This window comes from Olea europaea, chromosome 20 (assembly GCF_002742605.1).
Source record: "Olea europaea var. sylvestris chromosome 20, O_europaea_v1, whole genome shotgun sequence".
Classification (NCBI taxonomy): Eukaryota; Viridiplantae; Streptophyta; class Magnoliopsida; order Lamiales; family Oleaceae; genus Olea; species Olea europaea.
Genome location: NC_036256.1, coordinates 13,894,282 through 13,916,070, shown reverse-complemented (window position 1 = coordinate 13,916,070; position 21,789 = coordinate 13,894,282). Strand labels below are relative to the sequence as shown.

The 21,789-nt window shown below is 34.7% G+C and overlaps 1 protein-coding gene and 1 pseudogene across 1 annotated transcript; both read right to left on the bottom strand.

Moving 5' to 3' along the window:
• Nucleotides 1-265: 265 nt before the first annotated feature.
• Nucleotides 266-4,090, bottom strand: LOC111369235 (annotated as a pseudogene).
• A 10,526-nt stretch (nt 4,091-14,616) lies between these two features.
• On the bottom strand, nt 14,617-19,230 carry LOC111369716 (probable inactive receptor kinase At5g58300). The gene is made up of 3 exons (XM_022991336.1): nt 18,814-19,230; nt 16,027-17,358; nt 14,617-15,435 (listed from the first exon to the last, which is right to left on the bottom strand). The coding sequence occupies exons 1-3, from the start codon at nt 18,821-18,823 to the stop codon at nt 14,816-14,818; spliced, it is 1,962 nt and encodes a 653-aa protein (XP_022847104.1). The 5' UTR covers nt 18,824-19,230; the 3' UTR covers nt 14,617-14,815.
• Nucleotides 19,231-21,789: the final 2,559 nt, after the last annotated feature.

Sequence of the window (21,789 nt, the reverse complement as noted above, 5' to 3'; positions counted from 1 at the left end):
TGACTGTGTTTCTTAACTCGACAAAATTCGTGGGAAAGTAAAAAATGAACTGATCGGAAGGACCAAAAAAAAAATGACATAGGGGCTGCTGTTACACATGGGGCTGTTTTTCTTGCCAATTAAATCATGAAATTTGTGGAAGATTAAAACTGAACTGATCGAAAAATCATTTCCTGAAATATCAATTCACAAATTGTGGGTTTGAGTTGATTGCCAGCCTCGATGAAAGGAAGAAAATTTAACCAAAATAAAAAATAAAAAAAACTCACGAACAATATTTTTTAGCCCAGCCCAAAGCATAATGAAAGAAACCATCTATAAAGTTTTCATGCTTGTCAGGGAATGTTTTAACCTGTCAGCCCATGGCATACTTCTGTGCCCAGCTGCGGGCTGTAGCCTCATATTTTGCACGGTCTGTCTTGAACATATGAGCTATTTCCGGCACAAGAGGATCATCGGGATTTGGGTCCGTCAACAATGGACAACAGGACCTGACACCAATTTTTATGGAGACAAATCGATTTTAGTATCATTAAATAAAGGACTACTGAGATAACAGAAACAGGATGGGCAACGCAAGTATACTTAGACCTTGAATATAGAAATGCTAACAAGATATATATATATATATATATATATATTTGGGATCCATTTTCCCGGAACTCATTTCAACCACACATTCTCCCATAAAATAATTTTCATGTAAATTCAAAATTTTTCATTCTTTTTCAACCACACGTTATCCAAAAAATTACTATTTCAAAATACATTTTTCCTTAAAAATGGGGGTCAAACTAGCATCATTGGATATCAAATATATTAAACCACCACTGAAAACCCAAGTAGTGTTTGAAAACCAACAATAAGGTGCATGTCCCTCTCTCAACAACTAAAATTAGCAGAACCCTAGGAAATGAGAAAATTATGCTGAAGCAACAAATCTCCTAATGATGAATTGATAACATGTTCCATTCTGATGGAAAATAAGAAATTAGAATATATGTCACTTAGATTTGTAGATTTCATTCTTTTTGATAAAATTAATTTGGTTTTAGGATATTTTTTTGTTCCAATAAGGCCTAACCTCAAGCAGTCCCGGGACTACAAGGACCGCAGTTCAAATCCCACCAAAACTATTTATCTAGAGTGATAACAACTTTTTCTTCATGTTTTGAGTGCTTACTAGTAAATTGAATATTGATTCAGTGTCAATATCAGTGGCCTACTGTATTCTACTTTGCTTCATCCCAAAAAGGAGATGCCAGTTGAAGCCAACTACTTAACCTAAGCCCTTGTTTGAGCCCCATTTTGGAAGAAAAAATGAATTTTTGAACAGTGTATTGATGAGAAATGTGTGGTTAAAAAATAAGAAAAATTTTGAATTTGCCTTTAACATTATTTTATTGAAAAATGTGTGGTTATAATGATGTCAAAATACTGTAGAAGAATGATTTTTTTCTAAATAATGGGACTCAAACAAGCTGTTAGTAGTTTGTAACAACAGGAAAAGCATCAAACTGGAAATGGAAAAATCGACTTTATAGTACCTCCTCCATATCATTAATTACCATTAAGGTTCTATTTAGATTGGATTTGTAAATTCTTGTTACCTAAATATCATTATATGTTTTATAAATTCTCTATGATAAGCCAAGTCTAGAGTCCAGACCCGACTATGTGATCATAAATATGGCCTATTTCATCAGTTGAATTAAATAAGCAGCAGCAACAGTCAAAAGCTCAAGTTTCAGGAGTCAAGCATTTAAGGTCTAAGGACAATACACCCAGCGAAAGGCACCTAAAATATAATTGAATTTCTACCACTCTACTAAGTGCAGTATTCGGGTCTCATAGAAAAAGAGATATATTGAACAACAGAACAAACACTACGCATATCAATTATGAGCACACATAGCAGACTGTTACGTAGCTAAATGATCAAGCCAATACACAAGACTGCAGAACCAATCACAGACAGGACCTCAAAAACACTATGTCATTTCAAGTGGGAAAACCTATAGGTGAGAGTTAATTGAAGCAAGTACGAACATGTAAGACCACAATTCATTAAATGATGTCATCTTAAAAAAAAAAAAAAGAAGTTAATTACCTTAGAGATGGTCAATGCTGGGCTTCACTGTTCTTTCAGAATATCAAGGCAAATGCTTCCACTGCTATTGATGTTGGGGTGGAAGACTTTTGTCCTAAATGCAACCTGAGACAATGTAAAAATCAATTACCTGGATTCACTGAGTTTCTCAACATTATCTCCATGGAAACCAATAACAATCAGGAAGAACCACAAAGTCTCCAAGGATAAAGAAAAACAAACTCTTTTCCACAAGACACTAAATAAAAAAATCTTGTGTACTGTTCTGAGAGATTATCGATGACATTCATATAGTTTTAACAATGGACACAAACATAACAGTTCCTGTGCTCAACATCTACCGAAGTCAGGAGTTAGCTACCAAAAGTACTTCTGGGGAAAAGATGATGAAATTTTAGGAAATCATTTTGCAAGACACAGCAGAAAAAATAACAACCAGCAAAAGAAAAGAATGATATGATGTCAATTTAATCTGCAAAATTGGACTTGGGGACAGGGTAAATCATTCCACAGAATAATTGTTTTATATTGCTTAGCATAGAAACTGATAATGTAAAGAGGGGTTCAAGACCTAGAAACACGAACGAAATCAGCCTGCAAAGTTGTGGGCTTTTGACCATCAGAGTCCCAGGTCAATAGAAGTCAGCAGATGAATCAAAGATGGGGATGTAACAATACAACTAATGTACAGGATACAAGCATACCTTTGGAGGCTTAAATGGGTAATCGGGAGGAAAATGAATGGAAACCAAAAATACACCTCCAGAATAAGGGCTATCAGAAGGCCCCATAATCGTTGCTTGCCAATGGAACATATCTTCTGCTACAGGACCTGCATTAGATATCAGCAATTTTAGATTGAATACAACTGCTGAAGCAAATTTATACAATATAACTATCACAAGACTTAAAAATTAAAACTCCAAAAGTTCACTAAGCAACCAAACTGAGCATCCTAGAACAACTAAACAACACATGCAAATTAGAAACGCGCCACCAATAGGAGCAAGATTGCATGATGAAATAATGAACGATTAATCCCTATCAATAGACTTGCTAAAGCCCCCAAACCATAGCATACAAGTACTGGTGCCATTAGGCTATTCTCTTTCTTTCTCTTAATTTAAGATCAAATTTGAAAATCAAAGTTCAGCTCGTCATATATCATAGTATAAAGTAAAGTACAGAAATGTTGAGGAAAAAGCTCCATTACAGGAAGTACACTAAATGTCCTATTTGAAAATTCATATTAGAAGCAGATGACGAAATAATTTAAGTTGAGAAGTTATACCCCGTTGAGGGAGGCTGAGCCAACGGCAGAGAATATAGGCATAGGTGCACACAATTACATGGGTATATGTAATCAACATGAAAAACAATAGATGACTGAAACCCCTACAAGGACACTGAAGATGGAATATGCACTGAATGCACCCACTGCCAGATGTAGGCCACATTTAGCATCAAAGATGACGACAACAGTGTGCTAATGAAATTGCATCACAATATTACATTAAATTTCTGTTCAATTGCTTGATTCTCGTCAAAGTTGAAATTTAGCGAATTAGTGTCCCTATCTCATGCTCATGAAAGCTCCAATTATAAGTATAAGTTGCATCAGTATTTATTTTCTTGAACAAGACCCTATGCAAGACATATGTAGCCAAGACTAATTAATTCATAATCACCCAATGCAGAACTTAGAACAAATCAAGGGTCTCTATATTCACTACTTAGTTCTTGGAAACTTTAACAGTAAGCAAAGCAATATCTCAGAAAAACCACAACACAATGAAAACTTCCATCATAGAGTCAAAAAGAATAACAAATAATCCCCTAACTATGAATTCCACTGAATATCTTTTCAGCGTGTTTTCAAGCACGTAAAAGGTGAAATGTATTATGTATACCAGCGCTACATGATGTAGGAGGATCCTTCTACAAATCCTTGAGTTCCTTCAATATCCGTTTCGACGCCATAAATTAACCCTTTTTAACAGACCCAAATAACGATAGCCAAATCACTAAATTAAAAAAGCCCACAACCATAAAAATCACAGCATAAATTCCAAGATCCAATATAACTAGAACAAAATGAATTAACAGGATTCATTTCTTATTACGTATCATTACATTTGTATACAGTTAGTTAATTAGTTGGTTAGTTAGTTAACAGCTGGAATTAGCTATCCAACTAATTAACTAACTGTATACAAATGTAATGATACGTAATATTTCTCCACCAGCTGAAACACGTAAAGCCATTAAATCCAGAGAAGTTTCGTGATACAGATTGCAGAAATTTGGTCCTAAGGAAGCAGAGCAGGAGCTGTGATGTATGAAATTGACGTTCGCATGTAGATCAATGTTTTGAAAACCGACCCGATCATCGACCCGGGAAAGCAAAAGGGTCAAGGGTCGAAAGATTGAATCCGGAGGTCGAACCCGTAGTGCAACAAAAAATATTTTTAAACACGAAACTAAGAATAGATAATGATAATGATACTATTAAATGTTAGAAGAGTTTAAATTTTTTAATAATTAAAGAAAGGTTAAAAAAGATTAATTAACTCAATAAAATAATTAATTATAAAAAATATATAAACACTAAACAGTATCATAGTAGATCCCACATCAAAACCTACCACATGACTACACAAGTGTAATGCACAGTTGCACACAGTAAACGCCAAATTATATCCCACATCGGAATCTTTTAAATGAAGCACTACAAATGGTGCCTATAAATGGGTGGGTCAACAAGTGCACAATAGACTTTTTGGGCCTATTAATTAGTGGGTTAAAAGTTGAGTAACCTATACAATTTAAAAATCGGGAAAACCGGATAAATTGGTCGACGGGTTAATCATTAAACCGGACAATTAAACGGTTCTTTCCCCGGTTTTGAGTAAAACGAGTTTCGAGCATTAATCGGACCGGATTTTTGTCCGATTCCCGATTTTCCCGATTGGACCGGCCGGTCCGGTCCGATTTTCAAAACGTTGATTTAGATAGTATATGAGTTATCAAATAGGAATCTTCTTTGGGGTTCACAACCTATTCTAGAATTTTCTATGTTGAGGCAAAAAATATATCCTGCTTGGTAGCAACTTTTCACAACCTAAAAATAATTTTTAGATCGTTATTTTACTATTTAAATCTTCATTTTGATTTTTTCACTCAAAGATGAGACCCTCTTTTCTTTCTAACGATTAAAAAATCAATTTTCATAATCACTACCTAACCGACCTATTATAAAATTAGCATACAATTAACACTATAGAGCCTTTATACATTGACCCTTAACGCCCAACGTTTCGATTCCCTTAAACCTTTTTAAATATTCAAGATATCCATTTCTAGAATAGAGTTTTACGATTCGAATTTTTACAATCAGTTTTGCTCTACTGATATCTTTTTTAACATTTTGATTGACATTGTTGGTCAACAAATTTTAATCATCACAATAGTAAATTAATTTTCATTTGAAGATTAAAATCATGTAAATAAGAATTTAATTAATCCTGAGATCATTGGATTATAAAATCCTCACATATAGAAATGGGAGATGATAACTTTTTTAAGAAGCTATTAATGGCCTAATCAATTGCTTCCTCCCTCCCTTAGATCTTCTCCCTTATTCTCCACTAGGTGTAATTCCTTTTTAGGGAATGTGAAAAGTGGCTAACCCTAATTCATATATAAAATATGCCACTAAAGTGCATATTTATAATGACCTATTATGGTTTGAAAATTACACAAATTTTCTTAGACTTTATTGTAGTAGGTCAATTAAGTCACACACCTTTTATTGGAGCCAAGAGAGGGACCTAATTGGACTCACATGACCCAAGCTCCAAAAGATGTTTTCAATTGGGTCAACTCTTGACCAATTGAGATACATCTATTAATCCCGACTTATTCTACCAAAAAATCGAGATTACACTCTCGAGTCGAGTGATAGTTATAAAAGCAAATTATGATCCAATAACAATATCCTCTGATTATCATTCCACAAGTCAACCCCTATTTGACCGTCAATATGTTGAAACAGGCAAAATGACCGTTTTGCCCTTTAACATGTATTACCCTCTAAGTCCCATTTTCATACGACAAATTCGTTGTGATCAAATTACAATGTAAAGTCCAACGATCTCATCGTTGACCTACTGAGCTCTGATTCAATTTGCCTAGGAAAATACCTTCGAGTGACGATCGTCTCATCTCAATGATTAATGGATTTCAATATTGTAAGTATATGATCTCTAATTGTTTCGGCCCGATTCTCAAAGCACCGAGATCAATCTTCTATTTAAGACTTCGCTCACTGGTACCTCAAAGAACTTGAACTAGCAATCAAAGGTACATTACTTACTCAGGATTTAGGTGACCTGTTTGATAATCAAGTAGAATCTCATTTTAAACGGTCACAAATGAGTCATCTACGCGGTCCCGTTCAATGTGCATCGAAACACAATTTTGCTCCTATTTCAAGATCTAGACAAATCATAATAAGAACAATACAATCTTATCAACATAAAGCGTCCAACTTTATGAACTGATTGCGAACGACATAATTTTGATCACATCACAAATTGTGTCTTACTATACCCGATCCATTGAGTATACAATTTGTGACATCCTATATGATCATGGAACCTTAGACAATCACTTCAAATTATAACAGGCAAATAAACGAACGTAAATTCATAATGTGATTTTATAGAACACTACTCGAAGAATGGGCATCAAACTAACAATCTCCCACTTGCCTTTTTTAGAGTATGTATGACATATCAAGAATACCCATCCCCTTAAGATGTCCATCAAAAGCCTTAGCTGATAAGGTCTTAGTAAACGGATCCGCAAGATTATCTGCTGTTGCAATCTTACTAACCGTTACGTCACCTCGATGAACAATTTCTCTAACAATGTGATATTTTCTCTCGATGTGCTTGCCACGCTAATGACTCCTCGATTCTTTGGCATTGGCAACCGTCCCATTATTATCACAATAAAGCGTTATGGGCCCCATTGCCAAAAGTACCACGTCAAGGTTAAAAAGAAACTTCTTGAACCATACAGCTTCTTTAGCAGCTTCACAAGCCGCTGCATATTTTGCCTCCATGGTGGAATCAGCAATACAATATTGCTTGATACTCCTCCATACCACAGCTCCACTTCCCAGTGTAAATACTGATCCCGATGTAGACTTCCTAGAGTCACGATCGGATTGAAAATCAGAATCAGTATATCCAATAGGATTTAGATCATGTCTTGAGTAGACAAGCATATAATCTCTCGTTCTCGAAGATACTTGAGTATATGCTTCATCGCTACCCAATGTTCTGGTCCTGGATTAGACTGATAACGACTAACAACACCCACAGCATAACAAATATCCGGTCTAGTGCAAAACATAGCATACATGAGACTTCCAACAGCCGAAGCATAAGGAACCTTTCTCATGTAATCTATCTTTGTTGCATTCTTGGGATAGTGCTCTTTATATATATGAATTTCATGTCTAAAAGGAAGTTGTCCCTTTTTGGAATTCTGCATTGCAAATCTGGACAATATTTTGTCAATATATGAAGCTTGGGATAATGCAATCCTTCTGTTTTTCCTATCTCACAAGATATGGATTCTCAAAACATAACTAGCTTCTCCCAAGTCATTCATACCAAACTGCTATGACAACCATTTCTTTACAGATGGCAATGTCCCTACATCATTTCCAATGAGTAGAATGTCATCTACATAAAGAATCAGAAAAACTACTTTCTTCCCTTGTATTCATTTGTACACACAAGGTTCATCCAGATTTTGCTCAAAATCATAGGTCTTGATGGTTTGATCATATCTTACATTCCAAGATCTGGACGCTTGCTTGAGTCCATAAATGGACCTCTGCAACTTGCAAACTTTCCTTTCATGGCCTTCTTTCACAAACCTTTCAGGTTGCATCATGTAAACGGTCTCCTCAAGACGTCCATTTAAAAATGTTGTCTTGACATCCATTTGCCAAACCTTATAATCATAATGAGCGGTAATGGATAAAAGGACTCGAATAGAATTAAGCATGGCAACCAGTGAGAAGGTTTCTTCATAGTTGATGCCTTCTCTTTGGGTAAAAACCTTTAGCCACTAACCTTGCTTTGAAGGTTTCAACATTCCCATCTATACCTCTTTTCCTTTTATAGACCAACTTGCATCCTATAGGCTTTACCCCATTAGGTGCATTTACAAGATCCAAAACCTTGTTGGAATACATAGATTCCATTTCTGAGTTCATGGCTAGTTTCCATGATTCAAAGTCTACATCTTCCATTGCTTCCTTAAACGAAGTGGGATCTTCTTCTTGTTCAGTAGAGATCGCCTGATAGGATTCTCCATAGAGCAAGTACCTAGAAGGCGATCTCACAACCCTCCCACTACGAGTAATGGTTGAAGGCGCCTGATTGTCCAGTCTGACCAAGGGTCCTTCCTCTCTTCCAACTGTTTGATCCTATCCTTGGTTAAGAACAACATCCTCATTATCCCCATTTGAAGGGACATGTGGAGATACAACAATGGGTGCCTCATTTTCTACTACCTCTGGTTCTATTTGCCTATGAGGCCCTGTGGGCATCACTTGCTCATCAGCAACCATTGGTTTAGTAGGAGGTTCCAAGTCATCAATATTAGATTTTATGCGAAAATTTGGAACTGAGTTGTTTGAACCATGTTCTAACATCTCTTCCAATAGAATCTTAGTAGTAGACTTGTGTTCTTCTATATACTTATCCTCTAAAAATGTTACATTTGTGCTAACAAATACCTTCTTATCAAGAGGATTATAGAAGTAGTAACCTCTCGTTCCCTTTGGATATCCTACAAAGAAACAAACATCTGATCTTGATTTCATCTTATCCGTCTTTCCCTTTAGCACATGTGCTGAACATCCTCATATCCAAATGTGGTGTAAACTGGGCTTGCGCCCATTCCACAATTCAAGAGGTTTCTTGTGAACTGACTTAGATGGTACCAAATTCAAGATATAAATGGTTGTTTGTAGTGCATATCCTCAAAAGGATATAGGCAATGAGGAATAACTCATCATTGATCTTACCATATCTAAAAGAGTTCGATTTCTTCTTTCCGAGACACCATTCTGCTCGGGAGTTCTTGGTGCACTCAATTGGGATAATATCGCATTATCCGATAAATAGACCTTAAACTCTTGGGATAGATACTCGCCACCTCGATCAGATCTAAGGGCCTTGATACTCTTACCTAATTGTTTCTCAACTTCCGTCGAAAACTCCTTGAATTTCTCCAAAGCTTCGGATTTGTGAGACATAAGGTATATGTATCCAAATCTAGAGTAATCATCTGTGAAGGTGATGAAGTACTCGTATCCTCTTCTAGCCCGAGTACTAATAGGTTCACAAACATCGAAATGTACTAATTCCAAAACCTCTTTAGCCCTTAGTCTCTTATCCTTAAAGGACCTTTTGGTCATCTTTCCTTCTATACAAAATTCACAAGTTGGTATAGATTCCACCTCTAACTCATTTAAAAGACCATCCTTTGCCAATCTTTGAATCCTATTTAGATTAATATGACCCAATCTAAGATGCCATAAGAGAGTTTCATTAATACTAGACGACCTCTTTCTTTTCTTAATAGTAGTAGTGTCATGTATAGAGACAATCAAAGGACTTAAGATATAAAGATTATTAACCATATGACCCGAACATATTACAAAATTATTCAACTTAATAGCCACCGTAGAATGGGTAAAAAGTACCAAATAACCAACATGATATAAAAGTGCAACGAAAACCAAGTTCAGTGTAAGTTCGGGAACATAATAACAGTCATCTAATATCAAATGCCTACGATTCTCAAAACATAAAGTAAAAGTACGAACAGCTTTGGCAGACACCACTGCTCCTATGCCAACACTAAGAGGGTACTCCCCTTCACTGAGATACTTGGTTTCCTGGAACCCCTGCAAATAATTGCAAACATGATTAGTGGCTACAAAATCTACAATCCAGGTATTAGTAGAATCAACCACTAAGCATGACTCAATGAATAGGGCATTATTGCCTTTACCTTGCTTCCCCTTAGCTAGGTAATCTGGGCAGTTCCTCTTCCAGTGACCATTTTGTCCACAAATAAAACACTTTTCCTTTGGTTTTCCATCGACAGTAGTTTTCTTTCCCTTTGATTTGCTATCTGGCTTTTTATTTGGTATTTTCCTCTTCTTTCCTCCTTTACCACCAGAAGGCTTAGGACGAGAAGGTTCAGCTGTAACAGTCAAAGCACTTCCACTCCGAGCTTTTAGAATAGATTCAACATTTTGTAGCTCTTTCATTAGTTTCGTCAGAGACATGTCCATCTTGTATAGATTATAATCAACTATAAATTGTGAGAACATCTCAGAAAGAATCTCAAGGACCATATCAATCTGCGTCTCGGAATCAATGTCAACTCCAAAAACCTCTACAGCATTGAAGTGACCAATCATGGATAACATATGGTCCCTTACAGATGCACCCGGTTTCATGCGTGTGTTCATAATTGCCTTAATGGAGGCTTGCCTAGCTTGTCGGCTTTGATGTCCAAATATCTCTTGAAAGTTTTCCATTATGTCAAAAGCAGTTTGCATATTCTGATATTTCTATTGTAATACATTTGACATGGATGCCAAAATGTAACAACGGGTCATCTCATCAGAATGATGCAACTTTTTATATGCAACCTTTTGAGATTTCGTGGAGTCATCTTTAGGGGCTTCGGGACAAACTTCATTCAGCACAAATTTGTGTTTTTCAGCGGTAAGAACAATATTAAGATTCATTTTCCAGTCAACGTAGTTTTCTCCCACAAGTTAATTTTTGTTAAGTATTACTGATAATGGATTAAGCGACATTTTCTGTAAAATTAACGATTCGCGTATTAATAAAATGAGCAATAATCTTTGTATGATGCATGTATATGAATATGCAAATATAGACCCAGAACTATATTTGTAATCAAAAAACCTTAAACCCTTACAACTTTTAACACGACCTCTATAGGAGGTCAATGTAGTTGTTGGCAAGGTTGGGACCCTCCCACTCATTTTATTGAGCTAGGAATCTCATGCCACAAGAAAATGAGGATTGATTATTATTTGGCCTATGAATAATTTTGTTGAAATTTTCTATAGGAAGTCCCCCAAAATATTCACATATAAGTGTAATAGCATCCGTCAATAATTTTAAAATATCCGAAATATATAAGATGTCGTTTATAGGATGATCATCCCATTATTTCATTCTTAAAGAAATTCTATTACTAGATCCAATTTCAGTTGATCTAAAATAACGTAGTTTTTCTATAGGGAGACCGATATAATTCGATACTAAATATACGTATTTTAATAACAAATTGGATGACGGAGGAGGCCGTAGGTTTATACATGCCTATAAACCATCTCCCACTTATTATTTTGTACCGTTGGATTTTCACTTAATTAGTTTGCCAAATATAATCAATTATAATGACGCTAATTATAAAATATTTTTCAACCACCTCTAATTAATTAGGAGTGATAAAAAAATATTTAAATGTAAATGCATATGATTTTAGTGCACCGGGTAGTGTTTCATTTAATCTACATGACATGCGATAATAATTAAACATTCATCGATCCATAAAGCGGTAAAAGATAATTAAATGAATAATAATCACTAATGGCTCATCCTAAAAATTTAAATTACAACATGGATAAAAAGAATTACATTGGACCACATCCCGGCTCAATTCTCCAATCTTCTTTGTAGTCCACATCATGAAACATAAAAATAGGGTTAATTTAATTTTTAGGCCCAAAACTTAAAACCAACAAAGTCATTATCCAACAACATTGGCCCAAGTATTAAAGAGATGCCCAAAAAATTCAAATTACCCTAATTTTCAAAACACGTACAACACCAAAGTACACACAACTTCGACGACGTCGCAATCTCCGACGACCCCAAAAAAAGAGGGGCCACCGACACCGCTACCGGCAAGCGGCCCCAGCAGTAGCTGCTGCACAAAGGCAGCAGTTTCGGCTGCTATAGCTGATGCTTTCGTGCAACAGCAACAGCAGCAACCATAGCTCCGGTCACGGCGGCTACCATCGCCGCCGCCTCTAAGTGTTTCTTGAGATTCTTGCATTTTTGTTCTTCCTTCCTCTCTATTGAAATTACAGCAACAAGTTTACATTTTTTCCTCAAAGTACAAAAATGAAAATGAAGAAAAAATACAAAAAACTTAATGCCTTATGACTTATAATAATTCTAGAGAATAACTATAATAAATGAAATACAATAGGAAGTAAAAAGAAATTCTAGGGCCAAAAGTGATTATGAATACATCAACTATAACTTTAAACATATTTAAAGCATAAACATGTCAAAATCAAATAACCTACCACAACTAAACTAAAATACGATTTGTTGGTTAATGAATTTTAATCATCACAATAGGAAATTAATTTTCCTTTAAAGATTAAAATCATGTAAATAAGGATTTAATTGACCTTGAGATCATTGGATTATAAAATCCTCACATATAGAAAGAGGAAATGATAACATTTTTGAAGGAGCTATTAATGGTCTTACCAATTGCTTCCTCCCTTAGATCTTCTCCCTTGTTCTCTACTAGGTGTAATTCCTTTTTGGGGAATGTGAAAAGTGGCTAACCCTAATTCATAAATAAAATATGCCAATAAAGTGCAAATTTATAATGACCTATTATGGTTTGAAAATTGTACAAATTTTCTTAGACTTTATTGTAGTATGTTAATTAAGTCACACACGTTTTATTGGAGCCAAGAGAGGGACCTAATTGGACTCACATGACCCAAACTCTAATAGATGTTTTCAATTGGGTCAACTCTTGACCAATTGAGATACATCTATTAATCCCGACTTATTCTACCAAAAAATCGAGATTGCACGCTCGAGTGGAGTGATAGTTATAGAAGCAAATTATGATCCAATAACAATATCCTCTGGTTATCGTTCCACAAGTCAACCCCCATTTGACCGTCAATATGTTGAAACTGGCAAAATGACCGTTTTGCCCTTCAACATGTATTACCCTCTAAGTCCCATTTTCATACAGCAAATTCGTTGTGATCAAATCACAATGTAAAGTCCAACGATCTCATCGTCAACCTACTGAGCTCATATTCAATTTGCCTAGGAAAATACTTTCAAGTGACGATCGTCTCATTTCAATGATTAATAGATTTCAATATTGTAAGTATATGATCTCTAATTATTTCGGCCCGATTCCCAAAGCACCGAAATCAATCTTCTATTTAAGACTTCACTCATTGATACCTCAAAGAACTTGAACTAGCAATCAAAGGTACATTACTCACTCAGGATTTTAGGTGACATGTTTGATAATCAAGTAGAATCTCATTTCAAACGGTCACAAATGAGTCATCTACGCGGTCCTATTCAATGTGCATCGAAACACATTATTGTTCCTATTTCAAGATCAAGACAAATCTTAATAAGAACAATACAATTTTATCAACATAAAGCGTCCAACTTTATGAACCTATTGTGAACGACATAATTTTGATCACATTACATATTGTGTCTTACTATACCCGATCCATCGAGTATACAATTTGTGACATCCTATATGATCATGGAACTTTAGACAATCACTTCAAATTATAACACGCAAATAAACGAACGTAAATTCATAATGTGATTTTACAGAACACTACTCGAAGAATAGGCATCAAACTAACAGACATCATGGAGAAACTCAACGTCACTTTTCTTGAACAATTTGGAGTGGGCAATTTGACCATTTATTCAAATATATGGCCAGATCTTTTACACATAATGAAATGTCAACCAATATGTCAAAAATGAATGTCAAAGTAACTTTATTATTTTTATAATTTATTAAATCCATCAAATGCTTCAGTCAAACTGTTTGTACAAATAATATGTATCTTTAGAGTAATGCATAGAAGTACATACTTAGCCCCTATTTTGCCCTATATTTTTATAAATTTTTTTTTTTTCAATTTCATTTTCAATGAATTCACATCTTTTATCAATTTTTCATCCCATTTGAACCCTTTCTTCATAATAGATTTTTTTTTTAAAATGGTAATTTTTTGAAAAATGTGTGATTAAAAGATATGAAAAAAATTTAAATTATGTTCAAAATTATTTTATTAAAAGAATATATAATTAAAAATGATTTGTGAAAATGAATTTTAAGAATTTGAGACTCAGATCTAGCTTCTTTTGAATAGGATAATCATCTCAACATCTTCATCGTTTAAAAATTATTCGTTTAAATTATTGAACTCAATTCCGAAAATTAGTCTTGAATTTAGTACAAAATTCTTATCATTTCGTGATTACATGACTAGATAATTTTACCATTTCATTAATATTTGTTATGTACATGAAGTTAAACTTTATTGAAATTTAACTCTTACGAGATTAAAAACTAAATACAACAACAAATAAAAAAAGCTCACACAACTGGACAAATTCACACCGTCACTAGCCATACAAGCATATGCATGCATGATCAAACAGCGTTTTGAATCAGATGATTTTTCAGAATTTGAGAAGGAAATAGAAAATAAAAAATAAAGGTAGATATAAGTAAATAATGGTTTGAAAAGAATCAAGGAGTCTAAACATTGGAGTCCTTGGATTTATTCTCTTCCGAAGATGGTCGATTTTCCGAGTCGGATAGCCGAACCTCTTCGATCATTCTAATGACTTCGTCAATGTTTGGTCGCATGTCCGGTACCTTTGCGACACACGCCATGGCGATTTGCAGCATCTGCACCATCTCTTCTTCAATGTTTTGGAACCTCATTAACTCAACATCGAAAACTTCGGACGTCCATTCTTCCCTGACAACTGACTGAACCCACCTCGGGAGATCTACAATATCATCTCGTCCCGGCGATTGAATCGGTTGTTTTCCTGTAAGCATTTCAAGTAGCACGACTCCAAAGCTATACACATCTGATTTGTGAGTGTGTTTCCGAGTTTCGATTACCTCAGGAGCACGGTATCCTGCCTGTCGAGATGGAGTGGCAGGAGAGTTCATGAGAGGGGCCAACCCGAGATCGGATACACAACCATCTAAATCTTGATTCAAGAGGACATTGGAAGACTTGATGTTTCCATGAGTAAATTTAGCACCACCCACAGAATGGATATGAGCAATGCCCCTTGCTGCTCCTAGGGATATTTTGACTCTTGTACCCCAATCTAGAGGTGTTCTTCCGGCGGTCTTGTTTCCTGTTAAATCGAAATTGAGCAAATATAAGTGGAAAAAGTTCATTCTGCCCACAGATTAGAGCAAGACGCCAAAACACGACCTACGAAAATGGATGATAGATAAGTTTTCTTGCTTTCGAGTTCCGAATGGGTTCTTTCGAAAGGCCATATGTTGAATTCTATTGAACTAACACATTTTAAAATGACAGATTCTTGTCCAGCAGAAGTCTTAAGATGCTCTAATAGATATTACACTGCAGAGAAATTATTTCTAAAATACAATTGCCTTGTGAATTAATATTCTCACAGGAGTAAGACGGTAGATCTTTATTTTTAGTTTTTTCACTGAACCACCAAAGTTATGCTGCATTGAAGATAATCTACAGTTCTGCCATTGCCTTCCTGTGATTCCTTTACATGTCATCCACTTGGAATTTTTCCTGTTTCTCTATTCGTTTGTGAAAATTGTTGACTGGGCTTTATTTTGTTCGACTGTTTAATTTCGAAGAAATCACTAATGAAAACTCTCATCTTCAAGAGTAACAAACATGCTAAATGAAACGCAAGAAAGGCAGAAGAAAGGGAAGGAACTAGAGGGAGGAAATTTCATACCGTGCAACACAGTTGCCAAGCTGCCATTTGAAAAATAATCATAGACTAAGAGCTTCTCGTCCTTAGAGTAGTAATAAGCTCGTAAATGTACAACATTGGGATGCTGTCCCACTCTCCCGATTATTTCCATCTGCTGTTCGAAGTCCTTCTTCCCGACAATTACTTCTTTCAATCTTTTCACGACCACTGCTGTCGACTCCTCTAAGACTGCTTTGTATGCTGTCCCAAAACTACCCTTTCCAAGAACTTCAGCAGAGGCCCGTAACAAGTCCTCAAGATCGAAGTTGTATGAACAGCCTTCAAAGAAAACCAACTTGTTCTTCTTGGGTTCTTGCACCCCGCTGTCAAACTCCTCGCTTGGTTTCTCTTGACTCCCACCACCAGAAGGCTTAACTTTTGGCACTGGACTGCCATCTCTTCGCTTTCTCGCAAAGTAGCACAGGAATAAAACTAGTGCTATAAGAAATAGCACTACAGCCCCTCCGACTGCAATGGCAATAATAGCTCCCAAAGCGAGTTTTTTCTTAGAATTTCGCCTCGAAGGGACGTTTGAGGAAGGTGGAGAAGTACTCGGAGAAGGAGCAGGCGGAGGAGAAGGTGAACAAGAATCTAGTGGTGGCCCGCATAAGGAATTTCCAATGAACGAAGAAGTTGGGAACTTCTGTAGAGATGAAGGAATAGAGCCATTAAGATGGTTGTTGCTTAGGTTCAAACGTTTGAGCTGCGGAGCTAGATTGGGGATTGATCCAGAAAGAGAATTGTTCTGAAGTCTCAAAGCAGTAAGTTGAGTCAAATTCTGAATTGTTGGGGGAATTTTTCCCCGAAATGAATTGAATGACAGGTCCAAGATAGTAAGCTGAGGGGAAAAGATAGTTGGAATATCACCGGTGAAATTATTACGTTGAACAAAGAGGTAACGGAGAGAAGGAAGTGAAAGAATATCAGGAGGCAAATTACCACTAAGGAGATTGGAGCGAAGACTGAGAGTCCTCAGAGCATCCAACTTTCCAAGGGTATTAGCTGGAATTGGACCCTTAAGTCCAATGCCAGGAAGCCGCAGATAAATCACATTGTTAGCATCCGGAGTACAAGTGACTCCGACCCAAGAATTGCAGACTGGCATAGCAGGATTCCAGTCAAGCCTTCTACCATGTGGCACGGCGGCGGCAAATGCTAGAAGGGCTTGTTTATCCGAGTTCAAGTCACCAAGAGCCAGAGGAAAGAGACTCATGGCGATGATGAAGAAAAGAAGAAATATATTGATAGAGCAGAGTTTCATGAGGTAATCCAGAAGGATACGAACGTAAAATTGCTGCAGGTACCGCAGTTCTTCTGATGGGATTACAGAGACAATAATACATGGTTAGATTATCCAAACACAAAATAAGGCACCAAAAGTTGATAATAAAACCAAGATAAGACATGGAGTAATAATTTGAATATTAAATAACAGTGAGCACTCGCAAAAGGCACAAAATAGAAGGAAAAAAATTCTGCAGGTATTAAGATCAAGTTACAAACAAAAATAATAATAGTGATAATTGTTTGTAGAACTGAAAATCTAATCAAAATCGGAAGCAAAATGTTATGAAATACAAAGATGATAATGCGGAAATGGGTGTCAGTACAAGAGAAACCATTAATCCCAAAAAATAAAAAAAATAAAAATAAATCAAATGATAATGCTATTTTGAACTGAACAGCAGATTTCAGCTTTTAGTTTCAAATGGGAAACATCTATATGACCATAACTCTCTTTCAATTTATACATCAAAAATTTCAGAGGAAAAAAAGAGAGAGACGATATCAGATTATTACCAACAACATAATCATATTTCTCCTTCAAAATGGCACTCGGATATTTTGCTTCCAATCAAAATGTATGCATTTTCCACGGCGGCCAATAATTCATTCTTAGGAATTCAAAATGATTCTTAATTGAAAAGTGCAACTAGGCAATTAACAATAGCCCACTAGAGCTGGAAAAAGTATTTTTAAAGATCAACCACAAAGAATTTGAAAATTGAAATAATGAGTAAATCTGAGCACATGACAGCCTTTATTTGGAAACAGCTGACAAGTAAACAGAGTTTGAATAAATAATAAATAAAATACAAAATATGCATCTTGCTAAAGGAAAGTGCCAAGGCATGGAACCTTTCTATACAATCTTCAAGAACAGTAAAGTAATCAAAAATGCTTATTTTACAAGGAAGTGGATTAAAAGTTGCAGCCAGCATCGCATACAGCTCAGTCTTAATAATTATACATATTTTAGCTGCAGAGTTTGTAATTAATTAGCCCAAAATCTTCTTTCCTTAACATAAAAAATTCAATTCTTAAAAAAAAAAAAGGTTAAACCCTAATTCAATTCTTAATTTGACGCCAGATGTTAAATGAGTAGGAATTTTAAAAATAAAAATATCTGAGTCCAAGAAAACATTTTCATGGGAATGGTAAAGTAAAAAATGGGATTTTGGGTAGTTGAGAAGCTCTTATAGCTTCACCCAATTCACATATTTCAGTGTAACTAAGAACCTAAACTTGCTTCATTAGCATTCATCACGATGCAAAATTTCCATCAGTACAGTCTTGTTCAACAAAAAAAAAATATGTGCACAGATTTTTGTGTAAAAGAAAACAAAATTCAACAGCCTCTGCAAAATGTACAAACATACCAACAATCAGATCTGCTATTAAACATTTTGTACTTCAATCTGAGTTAATTCTTAAATAAATAAATAAAAATATATTAGAAGGGTAAAACTGAGAGAAACCCAAAATCACCTCGAAACATTCTGAGAATCCCAGAATTTTTTTCCTCTTTTTCGATATTTTCTGAGTTTTATATGGATTTTGTCAAGAATGCTGAACTCGAGAGGCGAAACCTGAGTTTGCTGTAATGTTGAAACTGCAGTAACTGGAAGCATTGGAGCGTGATACAGGACTCGAACTGTGCTGCAGCAGCATTAAAAACACCATGCTTTTGTCAAGGATTTACACAATTGGGAATTCAATTAACAGATCCAGGAGAAAAATGCAGACAGTATTTTGTAAGTTAATTTTGAGTTTTGTTTAGTGATTATGATTATGAGCTGGAAAAGAATGGAGAGAGAAAGTCAGATGCGTCGGTTCACTCAACCACTGACTGGCAGTGAAAGAGTATAGAGATAGAGATAATCCTGTTCATTTCTTTATGTGCTTTTTTTTCTTTCTTTATAGACATATGCTAGAGAGAGAGAGAGAGAGAGAGAGAGAGAGAGTAATGTTGACGATGACCGTTTGGACCGCATTGCAGTCTGAATTCGTAAATTGACTTTTTCAGTATTATTTTACATTTTCTTAATCTCAATATTTTGACTCCATTTTAGAAGAATTTATAAATGATATACCCCGTTTATTTTTCATTATTTATCTATTAAAATAAAAAAATATAACTATTATTCATCACATCAAGCAATAATATTTGATTTTTTATTTCTTATGTGGGATCTGTAACGATTATATTTTTTATTTTCATTTTTACATTAATGTGTATCAAACGGGGCCTTAATTTATAAATAAATAAAAAGAAGTGATGCATAAGTGAAAGAATTTATTATAATGTATAATTAAAACTAAAGCTTGATCAAAAGCAAAACTCAACTAATGGAATCAAGATTGAACTGTGGTAACAAAAAAATAAATAAATAAATAGAACTAGGCAATTTTAAGGAGTTGTTTGACAAAGTTTTTTATAAAAATTTTAGTAAATTTTAACACATGTTGATGAAATTGTGATTGAAAAGATGAGATTTACGAGTTCTAGGAATTATGTAATTAAAATTAATCATTGACTTTGGCTAGTATTTTAATAGCTTTTTACGTTTTTTCAAACAAGTACGTGAACTACAGATCACAATGTAAACTTGTGAGTTTCGATTTTCAATTTGATTTAAGGTTTTTTTCGTTTGGACCATTTCATTCTAATTTTAACAAATTGTTAATCGGACGGAAAAAATGTATTCTGAAACATATTAACATTATTTTCATTTTAAATTGATTGTCAAAATTTGGGATTTTGATATATTAGCATTATGGATAATAGTCTAACGAAGATAATTAGGTGTCATTCACACACATATTTTTTCTTAAGACCATTTAAATCACACACATATGTAGCTCATGATGTATTTCAATATATACAGTTTAAGATCATGACAATTGAAAATGAGTAATGTTATTCGTAATGAAAACTAACGATAATCATCCTATGTGACATACATATGACAATTTATTATTTGATATATCAATATAGTAATTTTTTGTTTGCATCATGCATTAAATAACAAATTGACATATGATGAAACGTAGGATGATTATTAGTAGTTTTCACTACGAATGGTATTATTCTTCAATAAAAGATTAGGTTGTTCCCTAAAAAATGCTATTCTACTAAATTTTTATTTTTATTTTTTGGATATTTTGTATTATTATTAGATGGAAGAAGTATTAAAATATGCCTACAGAACATAGTAAATCTGCTAAATTTTAAATGCTTTGTCACGTGGGCCCTAAATAATATTTTAATAGTCTATTAAGTCATTTATTTTACAAGTGATCTCTACTATTTATGTTTCAAATAAGTTACTTTGAGAATAATAAATCTTTTACCCTAATATATTGAGGATGCATTAAGCTTAAGATGAGCTTTGTGTTATATTTAGCGCCTAAAATTCAACAAAGACAACCAATGCAATATGTAAAGAGTTTCCAAAGCCAAGTGCACGAAATTTATAAAAAGAAATTTCGTACTCGAATATCTTTACTTCTTACTTCAAATGCTTAGTGTCGTAAAGTTCAAATATTGTGTCGATATCGCTCAAAGTTAAGAATACATACGGAAACTAAGGTCAAATTAAAAATTCCACCAAAGCTTGTGAATTTCATTCTTTCAAGAGCACGCAGTCATTAAGGACATCAATAGACACTGCCACCACTTTGTTCAATATTACAATTCATGGCATACAAAAATGCAATTTATTAAATATCTCCCAAAATTAAGTAAAAAATCCTCCAAAAACACTAACTTGGTTTCACCTCGTAAGCATTCGCTCGCACTATCTACCAACTTCGAGGAAATTCTGCATCATCGACTCTCTCAATGGACATCAAGCCATAACATCAACTCTACGTAAGGTATTACCACCACATTATCCCAAAGTTTACATCATGGCACAATTACAATTAAACATATATCATCAAAAATCAAGTTTGAAATTTCATCTCAAGCCCACTTTCTTGACCTACCATGTTTCAAGCAGATATCTTTAGTTAATAATTTTTTAATATACCAAAAAATACAAAAATGAAAAACAAAGAAGAAAATCTACCATCAATAAGTATTTCTTTTAAGGCTAGGATGTATGTCAAATCCAATGCCCAACCCAACCCTAAGTCAAATTGTATTCATTAAATCTGACTTTTTCTATAATGTTAGTGTCATCAAAGTCTACTCAGTTGACTTATTGAGGCAATAGCGTTGGATTCTTCCAGTGTAGAGTGAGGGAAACGTTGTAGGGGTTGAGTTGTCCGAACTCTTCTAAGTCAATTAAGCCCCCGTTTGATCCCTATTAAATTCAATTACATTACATTTCATTTTTCTCTCTCCTATTTTCAACCACACAATTTTTCATAAAATAATGTTACACGTAAATCGAAAATTTTTCATTCCTTTTCAACCACTCATTTTTCTAAAAAATAATATTCCCCTCATTTTCATTT

What these genes read in the sequence shown, in the direction of transcription:
- LOC111369716 (XM_022991336.1), bottom strand. An exon ending in CTTGGCAACTGTGTTGCACG is followed by an intron (nt 15,436 to 16,026) that starts GTATGAAATTTC and finishes TCGATTTAACAG; the next exon opens with GAAACAAGACCGCCGGAAGA.